Genomic DNA, 17,704 nt, shown 5'->3' on the forward strand with positions numbered 1-17,704 from the left:
GATTACATCTCAGCCAACTGCTGAGCGACATACGCGGCAGTACGTTGTCCCACCAAACTCTTGTACTGTCCTTCGAAGCCTGTGAACAGCAGTCTGATGTCCTCGAGTGATAGACTGACCTTCCTGATCTTCTTGGTCGGGTCGTACTTCTCGTCCAGGATAGCCTGTGTCATGTCCTCCTTTGACTGCTGCAGCTCAAGTATACGTTCCTCGATCGATCTCTCAATGATAAACTTCTTGACAACGACAGGCCTAGTCTGTCCAATACGATGCAGTCTATCTATAGCCTGGTTCTCCATGGCCACGTTCCCTGTAATGATAAGTGTGAGGTGTTAGTCGTCATTGGACCGAGACATCTTGGGTTGATCTTTGACTCGACACTTACACCATGGGTCAACCATGAACACCTTGCTCGCTCTTGTTAGGTTGAGACCAACTCCACCGGCCTTGAGAGAGATGAGCATGACGACGGGACCACCTTCCTCCTGGAATCGCTCCACAGCTTCATTCTTCCTGATCTGTGACATTGTTCCATCGAATCGCTCATATCTCTCCTCTCGCTTCCATCCATTCTCATGGAATACATCTTCAATACGATCCAACATCGTTGTCCATTGTGAGAAGATAACAATCTTACATCCCTTCTCCTATTGATTGATTGATTGAACGTCAATGTTAGATGATTGAATGATTGAGAAGAGAGCGGAGGACTTGACTTACTTGATCAAAGATGATATTCATCTGCTGGAGCAATGCCTTCACCTTGGTCGATGTGAAGCTGGAGTTGCAAAGGTCTTGTGCGCGTTGGAGAAGACTGAAGCTGGTCTGTGGCCTGAGGCCAGTGGGTTGGATCGCAGCAAAGTTGCCATCAGGGTCACGCTTCAACTTGTCTGCGAGTGATGCGGCTGAAGCAGCCCTTGCCTCTGCCTCGAGCGCTTCGTCATCGGCCTTCTTCTTGGCGATTGTATCGCGGAGCTCTTCTTGATTCAGACTAATGCTCAACTTACACTCTGGGCACTTGGGAGAATCGTTGCCTCCCTCCTGCTCCGTCTTGATACGGTCCAAGATACAATCCAAACAGAACCAATGCTTACAAATGTTCATCACTGGGTATTGAGGTGAATCGTCACATATCTGGCATTCTTCGGCAACGTCATCTGTTGTTGTTGATGGTATGGGAATTGTTGATGTTAGGACCGAGTTGGGAATATGGCGACAGACTGCGACATGATCAAACAAACATACCTGATCCTCTCTTTTGGATTACCAACATCCTGTGATCGCAAATCTGTCTTAGTCTCAAGATCTTTGCCAAGACACTGGCATAGTTCTTGAGGATACCCCCTTGGCGATACAGGGCGTCGATGAACTTGGCAGCTTCCTCAAATATTGCGTTGTAGTACTCTGACTCCTCTACGTCAAACTGGAGCCTGACAATCTCGACTGTCTTGGGCGGCAGATCGATCATGCCCACGGTCATCTTGGTTCGTCTCAGAAGGATTGGCTTTAAAGTGGATCGCAGCAATGGGATGTTCTTGGTGCGCTCGATATAGGAGCGCCAACTGCCAATGTCTGTGGCGACGGGGTGCACCTGCAGGAAATGCAGATGGGGATACATCTCTTCCAGGTAGTTCTGGACGGGTGTTCCAGTGAGCAACCAACGATTGACCGAGCGCATCTCTGACAATGCCTTGAAGAACAATGTCTTTGGCTTGTTATACTGCGCTTCGTCCACAATCACACGCCACCAATACACACTGTTCAAAGGTGCTCGTCTTGACTCACTCTGATATGACTTGAACTCTAAAGCAAATGTCTGATTGATTGATTGATTGAATGAGTGAGTGATGATGATTGAATGGATCGAGTGACGACCAGACTTACATTTGGCGTGGTAAGGACTATATCGTGGTTCTCAAAGTCTCTCAAGTTCTTGTGTCTGCCTGGACCACAGTACTCGAGGATACGAAGACCGACATCCTTGTTGACAAACTTGGTCAGCTCTTTCCTCCAGTTGATGATCAACGAGTTGGGACAGATGATCAGTGTGGTCTTGGGGAGAGGCTTGTTGCGGAAGTAGGAATTGTGTTTCCTGAGGCCTCTCAATATCTCTGCGTGTTGTGGATGAGGACTATACTTTGGATGATTGCCCATTATAGTACATATACTCATAATAGTCTTTCCAAGACCCATATCATCAAACAAACATCCACCAGATATACTAGTCTCTGTCATTGGAGCATAAAGACTTATCCTGTTTGTGTGTGTGGCGTCAGCATGTGCACATCACTCAATCACTCGCCAACTGTCTCATTGTTACTTACTTATCAGAGTATAAGTTGTAATAGAATGGTGTACCATCGTTGAATATGAATCTTCTCCAGTATGAGTTCAAGGTTGTGTTGAATGATGTCTCTGGGTTCCTCTCACGATTCATCATCCACCAATGTCCTTCGAGCTGATGTGATCTGAGTGTGACTTTTACAAGGGGTGGCGGCTCAAGCTTCTGCAGGTTGGTGCTGATAAAGTCGAGTTGGCCATCCAGGTTGTCGGGTGCGAGCAGCATCTGTGGGTTGTCGCTGAGCATGGCGCTGATGAGACCGAGCTCGGTGAGGAACTTATTCAATGGGTTGATGCCCTGGAGAGGCAGGTCCAGGTCCATGCCGGTGGGCAGTGTCTTGTCGTTGGCCGTCAGATGACTCTTGTAGGTGAGGAAGAGCGTGACGTGTGACACAGCGGCCAACTGATTCGACTGGTAGCTGACCAGTCTGAGCGTGCCAACCATCCTCACAAAGCCAGTGCGCAGCAGTGGGAACACCATTGCGTTGAGGTCTTGGCCTGTGGCGCCTGTGCCCAGACGGAGATAGCCGATAAACTGGTGTGTGGCTTGCACATGGGCCAAGATCGACTGTGGTGGATGGTTGTCCATGATGTTGGACTTGGTGAAGTAGATAGGTGTGTTGTCGGCCACCATGTTGGTTACGAGCATGATGGATTGATTCTCGATTATCCTGATCTGCTTTGCCCATTGTTGTTTGACCACGTTGACCTCAAGGATGCTGTTGTTATTGTTGTTATTGTTGTTGTTATTGTTGGCATCTTCCTCTGACTTGGGATGTACTGGTACCTGGCCCAATTGTGTGAACCAAGTCTTCTCTTCGTCATCGACGGGATCGGGCTCAAACAAAGCTGATGCACCGGTGCTGACAGGTGCAGATGGTTGTGACTGTGTGAGGCCCGGCTGTGTCTTGACCTTGGGCGTCGTCTTTTGTTGCTCGAGATATGCTTTGGCCAACTCAACAGCCTTCTCTGTGTTGCCCTTTGACTCGACCCACAGTGAGCTGACCTTCCAAAGCTTCAACGTTGGGAACTGTTCCTGGAACCGATCGGTCCACTCCTGCATCGATGTTGCGCTAGATATGTTGTTCACTTTTGTCGGTGTTGTCAATGGTTCTGACTTGACGCCATACTTTGGTTCTGAGCTTGAGCCATGGCCATTGCTATTGTTGCTGTTGTTGTTGATGCTGCTGCTACTACTGCCACTGCTGAAGCTTGATTGAGACGATGATGATTCCAACTTGACAGTACTCTGTGATGAGCTTAGTTCATCCTTCTTCCTCTTGATTCGCTCCAAAAGTGCTGTCTTGGTATCAACAACTTGATCATTGTCCACATCGAAGCAAAGACTAACACCAGATGATGAGATGATGCCATCAGACACCGGTGCAGACAAAGGAGGAAGAGAGTTCTCCCTCTTAACCTTGGCCGGAGAGATTTTTGTTGATGTTGACGATGTTGTTGAAGTTGATGTCAGTGGTGGTGTGATTGACATTGCTTGATCATCAATGTTGTTGTTGCTGTTGTCTGGACTGAAGATATCATCCATCAATGGGTCGGACGAGTCTGACAATGCACGCTTCTTGCTCTTCTTCTTCAGTCTCTTGAGTGTACCATCATGATTGCGTTCCTCTTGGGTTGTCTTTTCTTTACACTTTGCACATGCATAGTACTTGATGGCCGCAGCGTCAGCCTCTGAGACGCCAACACACTCTCCATGATACCATTCATTACACTCGTCGCATGCCAGCATGAACTTGTCTCCTTCTCCCTTTCTACATATACAATATACAGCCTCCTCCATCTCTGTCATATCGAATGGATCATCCTCATTGTTGTTGTTGCCGTTTGTTGTTGTTGACGATGATACATCATCAAGAACTTCGTCCTCTGCTGCCAATGATGATGATGATGGAACTTCATCAATGACCATCTTCTTGTCGATCTTCTCCTTCTTTGCCTTTCTCTCCTTCTTTATGTTTACAGGTGGTGTCCTCTCCTCCTCTGGCTCCTGCTTGAACTTTGACTTTATTGCTCTTTTACCTATACTCAATAGTATAGGTGTGCTGGTGTCATCACCTTGCGTTGATGATGTTGATGAAGTTGATAATGTTGGTGATGTTGTAGTCGGAGGTGTTGTAGGATCATCCAATTTGATAACAACATCTGCTGCATTAGCAGCAGTTGATAATAATGATGATTTACGTGTATTCATAGATCTTCTTGTATTCTTATTATTTGTAGTTGTTGATGTTGTATTTGTTGTTTTTGATGTTGAAGTGATTGAACTAGTGACATTATCGTCGTCTGCGTCCAAGTCAATCATCTCATTCGACATTTATAAGTATTAGATAATAAATAATATTAATTGTTGATGATAATAGTGCGTGTGAGTAAGTCATTGGTTGTGGGCTGACTGGTTCCAAGAAGTGAATCCCTCCTTTTTTGATTTATTTCAGTGATCCACTCACTTCTTCTTATTTCAAAGAGTTCTCCAATGACAACACACAAGACATCTGGTCAAGCACCATTGTTCAGCAACTACAGGAACTTCTTCATTGCCTACAAGCCCACAAGCATTCTCCTCTTCTACCCAAACACATTCTCTTATCGAGTTGATGGATGTGAAGGACCTTAACCAATCACTTCCATCCGATACCAATGAATACCTCTTCTTTGCCAACACCAAGACATCCAAGAGTGCGGTAGCAACCAATAACATTCATTGGTCAGGGCTGACTTGATCCACAGACACTGCCAACACTGTTTCATCAAATTGTATCTGTATCCTTTCCAGAATTTACAGACTGTTCCAAATCTTGAAAATCAAAGTGATGAATGATTGATTGACCAATCATTATCAATCAAGAGTAATAATGAACCCGGTATTTATATACCTCTTGATCAAGTGGTATATAGATATAACTACAATAATTACTATTCGAACAACAATATATATATATATATATGGGATCAAATAATCCTCATTGGTTGTTCAACAATGAATACCACATTGAGAGACTGTCAACAGAGTTGGAGGCAATCGATGAGCCTTCAAAGAGATTGATTGAATCACTCAACATATTCAATGCTCTCAGGACAGAGTGTTATGACATGACCAACAAGTTATCACATTGTCATAAAGCCTTTGGTGATGTAGTGCGCACTTCAAAATCATTCGATTGGTACACCAAAGACAACTCAATCGTCAAGATAGTATTAGCAGGTCCAGCTCACTCTGGAAAGGTATGTCATCATGACAATTATCTGCGATGCCAAATTAATCAATAACTAACTCAATTATTCAATCACTCATACAAACAGTCAACATTGATCAACACATTACTGTCAACTCCCAACTTGATGCCATCAGGTGGCGGTCACACATCAGGAAGGATATGCATTCTGGCTCACTCMACAAACGATTAGAATCAAGTTCTTCAAAGTGATACCACACCAAGATCAAGACCATCACAGCATGTTGCAATGCATAGACAATGAGACAATCACAATTGAGTCCGACACATTCAACTTGGAGACCAGACGACAACTTCAGACCACTTTGAAACAACATTTGTCGAGGCCAGCAAACGTCGACAATGAAGGTTACCTGTCGGTATTCAAAGAGTGGGCCAGCAAGATTGTGAGAGTCGAATTCCCATCAGCATTTCTCCAGACTGGATTGGAGATCATTGATGTTCCAGGCTTCAGCATCTCTGACCATGCATCATTGTTCAGCATCCGAAAGCAATTCCTCAATGCTTATCCACCCACTGGTGTCATGTTTTGTTACGCCAACACGGCGTTCTCTGATGGTGAGGTGTTGGCCTTGCCTGATCTCATGAACTCATTGTCGAACGATCACAATGATTCAATGTTCTTTGTCAACACCAAGAGGTCCAAGAGTGAGGTGGCACTCAACAACAACGTTGAACAAGGTGACGAGATCCCACTCGTGTTGATGAACGCCTACACTGACAAATGCTTCTCAAAGGTTGAGAAATCGATTCCCAATGCATCCAGAAGACGATTCTCAATCGTCAACTCAATGGATTTCATCAAACAATCTAAGTCAGTTGAGACGAGATATATGTTCAATCAGTTCATCGACCAACTGATCAAGTGGATGGCAAAGATGTTCCAACAACAAGGTCACACATTACTAAGGATGATCGAAATCGAGTGTAAATCAATGTGGCAACAGTGTGACTCATTGTTATTAAAATATGGTGGCATTGACATTGGCAAACTTGTACATGATACAAAGTTCGAGCTCCATCAATATAAAAATGACCTTTATCCAGCAATACGTAAGATAATCAACATGATTCCAGATAGTATCCGATCAGCATTGTCAATTAATAAGTGCATCGAAATGGTTGGGCAGTCCATCGAGAATACCAAAGATGTATCAACTAGATTCAATGAGGAAATGAAATATATATATGATACCATCATCATAGGGAAGGCTATAAATCAGATAGAGAAGTCTTTGGTCAGTACGATTGGCACAATAACTAGTGATCGATTGAACACAAAAGACAAACGATTGTCAACTATGTTGATCATTGGCTCAATGGACGATTTCAAGTCCACTCACTCCATATCATTTTGTGACATGCTGTCCAAATCAATTATGGACACGATCAAATCCACACTGTATGAGTCATTCATCGATCACTTCAATCTCCCCACATACTTTAATAGTCTGGAGTCACAAGTTAATAAGTATCCAGATATGTTTAACCCACACAGGAGCATCGACTTGGTCATCAGTCATCGATGTGAGGACTTGAGGAGATTCCTTACTACACGTCTTGGTGTTGTGGAAAGGGGCATCAAATCATCCTGCATGACACCAGAGAGTATCAAACACTCAATTGGGCAATACCAAATACTGTATTGTGATGTACTGGCACTCGACACCAAGTTGCACTTCCCATTTAATCACCTCCAAGTTGACCGAAGTATCGTACATTCTGATGATGTTGGAACATTTTACAAAGGAGTATTCGGGAATCAATTATATTCTACCCAGTCTATCATTGGTGATTACATTCCATTGTTGATTGCTCGAGTCGACAGCAGCTTTGGTAGAGATTTGAAGAACCAACCGATGTTGCCACTTCAAGGAATCATCAAAACATCCCATCAACATGATCAGGGTCGTACAGAGTGGTTGTTGGTTTATAAGAAATGCGATACATTGCTGTCATACCTCAAGGAGTACATCTCATCGATGACAATCAAACAATCTTTGGCCATCATCAGTAGTATCGTAAATGCTTTGAAGTTTCTGGATTTTAATGATTTGCATGTCCAAGGATATATAATGAATTCTTTAAAAAGACAGGTAACACTAGAGTCAATGTTTATAGATATCGACACCAATGAGATATTCTTCTCATCACTCAGAGAGAATTATAAAGATTGGTCCATCCAATTAAGAGTTATTGGGAGACCGCAAATGAACATGGAGTCACTTGCCATTGTTATCTTGGAGCTGTTGCCAAAACCTACTCTACAAAGATATAATATTGATATAAAATCAGTATCGAGCATCATCAATATCATCACCTCCAATGACAAGATACCAACAGAGTTTCATGGTCCTCTTGTCGAGTTGGTCCAGATGTGTTTCCGCAAACAAGATTTGATATATGTCAATAACGATTTTGGACCATTGTTATCAGTCTTATTAAGGTTGGAACATCTCAACTAGACATAGTACTGGATCACGGAGGTCATACATAAACTAAAATTATATCACTCAATAAAAATATTATTATCTATTTAATTGATTGTTGGCCACATCCTTGAAGACCTGAAGATAAGTCTTGTCGCGGAACTTTGTATATCCATTTGGATCATTCATATCATACAAAGACAGATGATTCATCGCAAGTATTAATAATATCTCCGGACCAGTACCAGTCGATGTTGATGATCTGAATGGCCTGAACTTGAACACTGGCATTGGTTTGCTTTGCTTGTTTGCAATGCTGAGATGAAAGGTTTGCACTGCTGGGAAGTAGTATAATAGTTGTTTGATGAATGCATGAAGTTTGCTTAGGTTGGATACCGATTTACAATGTGGTGAAATGGACAACTTGAGTAACTTGACACTGCTCAACAATGGTGTTTCGCGTGAGAAGAAGAAAGAGGGAAGTACCAGGACGGCATTGACCGTTTGTATCTCGCCACTACTCTGACAGCTTACATACTGACACTGATATGTGTAATACACGTTCAATGTTGTAAGGCTGTCTGGTAGACGCACTGATGTGTACGACTGTGCAAAGTTCTGTCCAAGAGTGAGCTCGACCAGGGACGACGGAAGAGGCGTGATCGGTTGGTTAAAGTGTGATCCCAACTCCAACTTCTTCAAGTTGTCTGGCAAGATGTTACCAGGTGTAATCGGTTGATTGAACTGATAGCCAAACGTGAGTGTTGACAGTGATACAGGGAGTGCGCCTGGCTCGATCGCATTGTTAAACATACCCCCAAAGGTCAACGATGTGACCGATGATGGGAACATTCCAGGCTTGATACGGTTATTGAAGTGTTGTCCCATGTGTAACTCTTTAAGTGTCTCTGGAAGTGAACCTGGCATGATCACACCATTGAATGTGATGCCAAACGTCAACGAGGTGATCGATGGTGGCAACGAACCAACTTCAATCATCTGGCTAAACAGATCTCCAAACTTTAGCCTGGTAATAGTATGCGGTAGTGATCCAGGTGAGAGAGCAGCAACTCTATCTCTAGTGGTGGTCACATCCTCTGGCTTTGAATGATCCTTCTTAGTATTATTCAGGTAGGTGACTTCATTAATGATTGATGTCCATATTGTTGATGAAGTCGATGATGATTGAGTAGTGAAGAAATTGGACAATGAAGCTATCCTTCCCAATGGATTAGACCTTGTTGTCTTCCTAATGATTGATCTGAATCTCTTGCATGTCATCCACAAGCTAAACACATCCAACTCATCATCAACCAACGTTATAATAAAACGTATAATGATATCTGGTAATATATACATCCTATCTATCTATCTCTATCTATACACTCTAACATTGCTCAATCAATCAATCATTCAATCATTCAATAAACAACATGAATGCCAATCAGCCAGCCAAACAAGATCTGGAAATATCTTTGAATTTATGGGTTCCATCAAACAAATCTTCGAACAAATGAAAGGAATTGCTTGGTGATGGACGATCCTGTGTTGAGTGAGATGAAGCCAAGGTGAAGGACTGGTTTGTCTAATGATGATGATGATGGTGATGATGGCGTCTGCTCCAACTCTCGTACAGTATACACTACTCTCTTCTTGACAACATCGATCATACGACATTTGATCAACATCATGTTGTGATTGTTGGTATCTTGGACAAAGATTTCGAATGTCTCCACGGCTGGATAGTTGACGTAGAGTCGTCTGAGTAATAGTACAAGCTCTTTTGACAATGCTTTGTCTCTGTGATGATCGGCATATACTGTCAACGTCATCAACCTCACTGGCTTCGTCATCCATGCCTTGTCGCCTGGGTAGTCCATGTCATGTGATCCAACGATAGTCACATGATCAATGCTGTGTGGATGATCTTGAATGTACTTGCACTGATGTGTTGACAACAGTGACAACTTGGTGAGGTTGGCGGGCAGTGTAACATTGTCGTTGGGCTGGTCCATGCCACTGAGAAATCTGAGCTCAGTTAGCGAGTCTGGAAGCGACCCGGGTGGCAGTGGATAGTAATAGTTGAATCCGATCGATAGACTTAGGAGTGTGGGCGGGAGGAAGCCTTTGGGGAAGTGTTGCGTGAATGTGACGGACAGACCATATGACAACGATGTTAGACTGCGAGGGAATGCGTTGGGTTGGATAGAGGCCCTGCCAACCTTGAGCGTGGCGATACTCTCTGGCAGCTGATCAGGTGTGAACGTATGATTGTATGTGTCGCCAAGGGCAAGGTATGTGAGCGCAGGCGGGAGCACCTGAAGATAGATCGAGCGATTGAACATCATTCCAAACGTGAGGCTTCTAAGTGATACGGGCAGGCCACCCACTGGTATCTCTTGATCGAATGATGAGCCAAACTCCAATGAAGTGAGGCCTTCATGGAACAATCCCAACTCAATCAGTTGATTATAGGCACTTCCAAATGTGAGTTGTTCAAGGCTCGATGGTAGTGCGCCAGGCATGATAAGTTGATTGAACCTATTTCCAAAGGTCAATGATGTTAAGTTGTTTGGCAGTACAGTATCAGGTGGACAAACAACTTAGTATGATTGATCGTGTACCGTCTTCATCATCTTCATCATCTTCATCATCCTCATTATCAGACTTGGTGTCCTTGTTGTTGTCCAACTTTGTGACTGACCATGATGTTGATGGGAACTCTGTTTGATATGATGTCTCACAATCTTCTTCTTCAGTATTGGGTATTGTTGGCTGCAATACTAATGATACGATGGACGCGTGACGGACTTTGTATCTATTGTTCATCAACCTTGTCAACTTCTTACATGAACAAAGCAAACAAACAAAGTCCAACTCACTATCCAAGTATGTAATAATGTTATGAAGTACTATATCTGGTAAAGACTCCATCGTATATGTTTGAGTTATTATTTGTTTGAATGTATGTATCAATGTGTTGAGCAAAAACTGAATGATTGATGGTGATTGATTGATCAATCACMAAGGTGTGTGAGTGGGATAGTTCCACCCCACTGGACGATAAATGATGATGGAAATAATAATGAATCAACAACTTTATATGAATCGTTTAACAAATGATATCACTTGTTTGGTGATGGATATGATGGGTTTGAGAGAGAGGAAGCCAAAGTGTAGCCCAGGCTTGTCCAACAGTCTGATTGTGTATACTACTTGCTTCTCAACAACATCGATCATACGACATTTGATCAACATTAAGTATGGATTATGATAATCTCTTTGTACAAACAGTTCAAACGTCTCCACTGCAGGATAGTTGACGTAAAGTCGTTTGATTATGTTGATGAACTGTTTGTTCATTGGTTTGGCCCTGCGTTGATGATCGATATACACTGTCAACTGCATCATTCTCACCCGCTTCGTCAGCCATTCCCTGTCTCCAGGGTAGTCCATATCTTGTGGTCCAATGATTGTCACGTAATCAATGCTGTGCGGATGATCTTGAATGTACTTGCATTGGCGTGGGTTCAACAATGCCAACTTGGTGACGCTGGCCGGCAGTGTGACATAGTCCTTCAGCAGATCATACCTACTGAGGAAGCTGAGCTCAGTCAATGAGTCTGGCAACGCACCACTATGCATAGATGGGAAATAGTTGTGACCAAGTGTCAGACTCTGAAGAGTCGATGGGAGGATGCCTAGATTGAAGTGTTGTGTGTATCTGCATAACATGCTGTATGCCAACGAGGTTATGCTGAGTGGGAATGCGCCAGGCTTGACACAGGCGCCTCCAGCATTGAGCTTGATGATACTATTAGGTAACAAACCAGGTGTGATTGATTGTGCGAATGAATCACCAAACTCCAAGTATGTGAGCGCTGGTGGAAGTACGTCGTGCTTGATAAATTGTCTATAAACTCTTCCAAATGTAAGGGACTTCAAGTTTGGAGGTAGACTACCCTTTGGTATCGATTGATCGAACACTGAACCAAACACAAGGACTGTGAGGTTTGCTGGGAGTAGTCCAACCTCTAGCGGCTGATTGTATGATACACCAAATGTGAGTTGAACAAGGCTTTGTGGGAGCGTGTCAGGCTTGATATGTTGATTGAACTTGTTGCCAAACGTCAATGAAGTAATGTTGTTGGGAAGTACTCCCATCATTGTTGGAGAAGGCCAATCTTTGAGTCGAAGTGAACGATCATCATCTTCTTCATCAGATGTGTTGTTCGTTTGTTTGACAGACCATAAAGACGATGGTAGGACTGATGGATGTGTTCCATAATCATCATCATCTTGATCATTATTCTTTGTTTGATCCAATATTAGTGAAGTAAGAGTATAACGTACTTTGTATCTTTTGTTCATCAATCTTGTCAACCTCTTACATGAACAAAGGAAACAAACAAAGTCAAACTCATTATCCAAGTATGTTATTATGTTATGAAGTACTATATCTGGTAAAGACTCCATCATCGATTCATCGACTTGTTATATTTATGTGTTTGTAAATAATAAAGATCTATCGCACATGTGTCCAAGTGATCAAAAGTTTGGAATAATGAGATATTTATGGGACAAATGGAATTGGAATTGAAGGTAATTGATACAGAGATCACAAGGCCTAAGACAAAACTTTATAAATATATTGATTGATTGATTTAAAAGATGGATTTGGGCATACTGGATTGAAGATTGAACTTCCCTTTGTTACTGCCAACTCTACAACTCCATGATGGACATCAATTTTTGAAGAGTGACTGGATCCATAGTTTTGTTTAAATCAAAAGTATTTAAACATTGGACCAATCCTGCAATCTCTACTCTGATTCTTTGGTTGTCCTTGCTGAGAAAGCCTTCATTCAAGCGATTAAATGAGGATAAAACATCATTCTGAAGTTGAAAGAAAAGCAAGGTGATGGCGAGTGATGTATTGAACTTTTCAAGTTGAGAGCCTACAAGGTTGCCTATTAAATGGACGATATCTTGGAGGATAGCAATAAAATGATTGTCGATATCTTCTAGTTCTTTGAGCCTGTGTATAAATTAATTAGAATGATTATTGGTATTAAATTGAACTTTGATCTCTATTCCTTAAAAGGTAATATATTGGATGATGCACTCCAAAGTTTAATAAAATACTTGTCAATTACTTAGTTGTAATGAAGCCACCATCATATTTATTTACATTATATATCTGTTTGATCTGGTCACTGTAATGGAGGTTGTACTCTACTCTTCTTTTTCTTGCCAAATAGACTAATGAATCCGAGACGGGGCTTGTGCTTGGTCCTCGTGACAGAGTCTGCCATTGAGCCCTTTTGCTTGGACCGTGAACTCTTTGTTGTCTTTGTTGTTATTGTCGTTGAGGAGGAAGATGCTGTCATCGCCACCGTAGCCGCAGAAAGGTCCATATTTACAATGTCAAAGAATATATCTGGCATGAGTAGGTGGCGTAGTGTAGACACGGCCATATGTTGTTCACGATCAACTCGATACTTTAGCTTCATCAAACTGCGATACAATGTGTCCTGGATGAATAGGACATATGTTGGCACGCCTGGGAACATGCGCAGTAGTCGTCGAAGCATCTCTGTCATCTTGTCTGGCGTGTCAATGTACAATACATGCGAGGTCACAGTCACCTCTATCAAACTGGGCGGTGTAACATTGTCCGTCGATGCCGGGTCAAACGCAATGATCTGTCGCATAATGCATAGTCGCTCGATGGCATGAGGCTGGCACTCAAGATATCGCCTCTGTCCAATGTGTTTGACGATCAATGATGTGAGCATGCTAGGGAACGCCACCTGGCTCACAGGTTGGTCATAGTCAAAGCCCAACGTTAGCTCGTAGAGTGATGCCGGGAGTACGCCACTGGTCAAAGGTCTGTTGTACTTGTGTCCGAATATCAATGTCCTGATGCGGCCGGGCAGCATCATTGGCTGAAGCGGTTGATTGAACATGTATCCAAACTCCAGTGTTGTGAGCGAGTCTGGAAGTGACCGCAACTCAATCGTCGGATTGGTCTGAGCGCGACCAAATGAGTGACCAAAGATCAGTGTTGTGATGCTAGATGGGAGTGTGCCGGGCGTCACCACGCGATTGAAGCAAGATCCAAAGACCAGTGTGGCGAGGGACTCGGGTAGCGATCCAAGCGTGATGTCCTTGTTGAAGTAATATCCAAACTTGAGTGAGGTCAGCGATGATGGAAGTATATCTGGTGCGATCGGTTTGTCGTACACACATCCAAACGCCAACGACTTGAGCGCGGGCGGGAGTGTTCCCGGTATTAAGGGCTTGTTGAACATATCACCAAAGGTCAGTGATGTCAAAGATATTGGAAGTGTACCTGGGATCAAATCCTTGTTATAACGCTCACTGAATGTAAGTGATGTTAATGTGACTGGAAGTGTATCCTCATCTGGTTGTGAGAATGAAGTATATAAGAATGTGTCCACAACTTGAGGCGCAGACTTATATGTGAAGGCCTCGCACAGAGTCCATGGGGCTGGTCTCGATGTTGATGTCGTAGTTGATGATGCTGATGCTTGTTGAGTCATATGTCTCCTGCCACTACTTGTCCTGAGGAATTGGCTGAGGTTGAGCTGCTGCTGGTCGGCTTCAAGCTCCTTCTTGATCAACATTGATAGGGCAGTGGACTCTGTTACGGCTGATATTAGAGTTGGTTCATCTGGGATGGTGAACACCAATGGCATTGGATACGTTGAGAACAGTCTCATCCTTTGCACCACTCTATTGAATCGCTTGCAAGTGAGTTGAAGACAAACAATGTCCAGTTCATCATCTTGTATCAGCCTGAATATCTGGCGTAATGTGATCTCAGGCAGTGAGTCTTCCATGTCATAGCTTGATAGTCTGCACTTATATATATTTATAACTATAATTATTACTGCACAAGTTATTGTGGTTAATGATTGATTGATTGTGATTGATCACACTATGTGTGTGGGTGGGTGTGGGTTGATCATGGTGGGCTCACAAGATGATGGATTGATGATCTGGAAGGTCACTGAAATGGAATCTTCAAATCACATGATTCTTCGATGACGAGTCCAATCTTGAATCCTATCACTCATTCACTGGAACTATCCCACTCGAAACGATCAATCAATCATTTATTTGATTGGTAATACTATTGACTACACGATGTGCAAAGGATACAAGTTGTTTGGCCAGTGATATATCTTGTGGATTGGCAGAGGACTTGGTTTGGACACGATCTTGATTGTCATTGAAAGGATAGATATAGCCAAAGTATATACCTGTCCAATATACATGCTCTAATATACATAATGCTCTCACTTGATCAATCATTCTAAGCTTATACTTGATCATCCGACAATCAGCCTTATGAATAGCCATTACATTGAAAGTCTGTACATTCTTGAATGCATTGATCAACTTGTTCAACAACTTTGCCAACAAGTCTGTGTTGCCAATGAATGGGAATAGCACTGTCAAGTCCATCTCATGTAATGTATGATTCAATACAATCGCCATATGTTGTTGAGCATTGTCATTGACTGGTGGAAAGGGATCATTGAAGCCAACACGCTCGACTGATGATGGTAGACACTGGAGGTATGTAGAGTGGATGGCGTAGAGTTGAAGATTGAGCGTCTTGAGTGTGGATGGGAGCACTACATGTTCGGCCGGCTGCATGTATCCAAGTCCCAACGTCAACTCGGTCAATGATGTACCATCTGGGAACTCATCACCAATGAATGGTTGATTATATCGCGAGCCCATCACTATTGACTTCAATCCCAAAGGCATCGAACCATGTAAAAGAGGTTGATTATAGTTGTTTCCAAACTTGAGTGATGTTAAGGACTGCGGCAACACATCAGGTAGTATTGATTGATTGTAACTGTGTCCAAAAGTCAATGATGTGATTGAAGCAGGGAGCACACCAGGCTCAAAAGGTTGGTCATAGCCATAGCCAAACGTGAGGCTGGAGAGTGAAGGCGGGAGAGAGCCCTTTGTTAAGACCATGTTGTACAGCATGCCAAGCTTGAGTGTGCGCAATGAAGGAGGCAGCACACCCTCGCCAAACGGATGATTGAAGCGACTACCCATGTGGAACTCCAGATGTACCAGTGAGGCTGGTAGCACACCAGGTACAATAGGTTGAGCGAATGAGTTGCCAAACCTTATCTTGATCAATGTGTTTGGCAGCTGTCCATGTGTGATTGATGCATCAAACGAATCGGCAAACAATAGATAACTTGGTCGCTTATTATGAAGTATCTGTGGATCAATCTCACGTCGGGCATACGTCAATGATATTCCTGGTATCGATTCATTGTTGTTGGACGCGGTGGGATTGTTGGACTTGCAATGATGTACGTCTACACTCCAATCAAGATTGCTGGTGGTACTCTGGCCGTACGACTGTTGTAGTGGATGTACATTATTGATCAAGTTCAATCTCTTTATGATTGATCTATGACGTTTACATGAAAGATATACACACATTAGATCCAACTGATCATTGATATGTGAGAATATACAACGAATGATGATGTCTGGTAATGTATCCATCTTGGTTCTACTTGTATCTGTTTAAAAGATTGATTGTACAATGATGACAAAGTGTCGCCCCTTTATTCATGATTCTGATTTGATTGATTGATTGTCGGTGGATTGATTGTCATCCATATTATGGGATACGACATTGTCGTTTGTAGTTGTAGTATCTATAAATAAATAATAATAATAATAATAATAAGGTTGATTGAATGATTGATCTATACATATTTGAAGTACCATAGGACTATATAAAGGATGACCAAGAATAGTGTTATCTCGGCTGACAACACTAGGTTCTGTAGCTGTTGATGTTGTTGTTGAATTGCACTGACATCCTTGGCCAGATCAGCCTCTGATACGCCCAGTGTCCTCATCATCTTGGACGATGACGGATTGAATCCCAACAATGTAAATGCCTTCCTCAACGCCTTCTTATTTGACAATATAATATTCTCTCTCAATCTCCTTATCCTCAGTTCCTTCAATTCCTTCTCTTCATTCTCTGCTTCTGTTATAGTATCCTCGTCCACGCCCAATACATCCATGAGCTAATTGTATGATTGATGGAGTAAGTATCGCGGATATGAATGCTTGCGGCGGAGTGGCGTGTGACAATATCATACCTTCTCTTTGGACAGGTTCAAACCCAGTGTTGACTGAGCCTTCCTTGTCTCTCTTTTGTTGATAGGGATTCTCTCCTTTGCCATCTGTTGATGATGTTGCTCACTTCTGAGCTCATGTACCTGTTTCAACTCTTCATCTCCGATACCCAATGTCTTTTTCAACTTATCCTCCGATGGATTAAAGTCACCAAGTACTTCCTTTGCTTTCTTTACACTCTCTGGTCTTGGAGGTGCCATAACTAATATATATAAATAATAAATAGATAATTATTGGTTGTATGTGAATAATATATATGTATGGATATGTTTAAATCGATTGATTATGTGGATAGTGAGTATACACTATGTTATGTTTGTTGTATGTTGTATGTTCACAACACAACACACGCAACACTAGTTGTTATTTGTTCAACAAGTACTTGAAAAGGTTGGTCACTTTTCACGTCTGGTGTGAGTCATTCAACTTCAGATTGAGGTGAATGGGGTAATGTTGAAGTAA

The 17,704-nt window shown here is 42.6% G+C and overlaps 8 protein-coding genes across 8 annotated transcripts; 1 reads left to right on the forward strand and 7 right to left on the reverse strand.

Annotated features, from left to right (window-relative positions):
- Nucleotides 1–2: 2 nt before the first annotated feature.
- SAMD00019534_082430 (hypothetical protein) lies at nucleotides 3–4,552 on the reverse strand (the record flags this gene model as incomplete). Its single annotated transcript, XM_012896703.1, has 7 exons — nucleotides 3–310; nucleotides 386–647; nucleotides 721–1,157; nucleotides 1,246–1,816; nucleotides 1,885–2,254; nucleotides 2,325–3,413; nucleotides 3,471–4,552. 7 exons carry the CDS (start codon nucleotides 4,550–4,552, stop codon nucleotides 3–5), a joined length of 4,119 nt encoding a protein of 1,372 aa, XP_012752157.1.
- Nucleotides 4,553–5,815: 1,263 nt separating this feature from the next.
- Nucleotides 5,816–6,624, forward strand: SAMD00019534_082440 (hypothetical protein; the record flags this gene model as incomplete). Its single annotated transcript, XM_012896704.1, has 2 exons — nucleotides 5,816–6,521; nucleotides 6,605–6,624. The coding sequence occupies 2 exons, from the start codon at nucleotides 5,816–5,818 to the stop codon at nucleotides 6,622–6,624; spliced, it is 726 nt and encodes a 241-aa protein (XP_012752158.1).
- A 1,525-nt stretch (nucleotides 6,625–8,149) lies between these two features.
- SAMD00019534_082450 (hypothetical protein) lies at nucleotides 8,150–9,382 on the reverse strand (the record flags this gene model as incomplete). Its single annotated transcript, XM_012896705.1, has 1 exon — nucleotides 8,150–9,382. A coding segment is annotated over one exon (1,233 nt), but the record flags the coding sequence as incomplete, so codon positions are not given.
- A 140-nt stretch (nucleotides 9,383–9,522) lies between these two features.
- Nucleotides 9,523–10,617, reverse strand: SAMD00019534_082460 (hypothetical protein; the record flags this gene model as incomplete). Its single annotated transcript, XM_012896706.1, has 1 exon — nucleotides 9,523–10,617. A coding segment is annotated over one exon (1,095 nt), but the record flags the coding sequence as incomplete, so codon positions are not given.
- Nucleotides 10,618–11,122: 505 nt separating this feature from the next.
- On the reverse strand, nucleotides 11,123–12,187 carry SAMD00019534_082470 (hypothetical protein; the record flags this gene model as incomplete). The annotated part of the gene is made up of 1 exon (XM_012896707.1): nucleotides 11,123–12,187. One exon carries the CDS (start codon nucleotides 12,185–12,187, stop codon nucleotides 11,123–11,125), a length of 1,065 nt encoding a protein of 354 aa, XP_012752161.1.
- A 1,052-nt stretch (nucleotides 12,188–13,239) lies between these two features.
- SAMD00019534_082480 (hypothetical protein) lies at nucleotides 13,240–14,889 on the reverse strand (the record flags this gene model as incomplete). The annotated part of the gene is made up of 1 exon (XM_012896708.1): nucleotides 13,240–14,889. A coding segment is annotated over one exon (1,650 nt), but the record flags the coding sequence as incomplete, so codon positions are not given.
- Nucleotides 14,890–15,157: 268 nt separating this feature from the next.
- Nucleotides 15,158–16,594, reverse strand: SAMD00019534_082490 (hypothetical protein; the record flags this gene model as incomplete). Its single annotated transcript, XM_012896709.1, has 3 exons — nucleotides 15,158–15,270; nucleotides 15,340–16,444; nucleotides 16,523–16,594. The coding sequence occupies 3 exons, from the start codon at nucleotides 16,592–16,594 to the stop codon at nucleotides 15,158–15,160; spliced, it is 1,290 nt and encodes a 429-aa protein (XP_012752163.1).
- Nucleotides 16,595–16,800: 206 nt separating this feature from the next.
- SAMD00019534_082500 (hypothetical protein) lies at nucleotides 16,801–17,442 on the reverse strand (the record flags this gene model as incomplete). The annotated part of the gene is made up of 2 exons (XM_012896710.1): nucleotides 16,801–17,130; nucleotides 17,206–17,442. 2 exons carry the CDS (start codon nucleotides 17,440–17,442, stop codon nucleotides 16,801–16,803), a joined length of 567 nt encoding a protein of 188 aa, XP_012752164.1.
- Nucleotides 17,443–17,704: the final 262 nt, after the last annotated feature.

The sequence above is a fragment of the Acytostelium subglobosum genome, assembly GCF_000787575.1.
Source record: "Acytostelium subglobosum LB1 DNA, scaffold: scaffold17, whole genome shotgun sequence".
In the NCBI taxonomy this organism is placed as follows: Eukaryota; Evosea; class Eumycetozoa; order Acytosteliales; family Acytosteliaceae; genus Acytostelium; species Acytostelium subglobosum.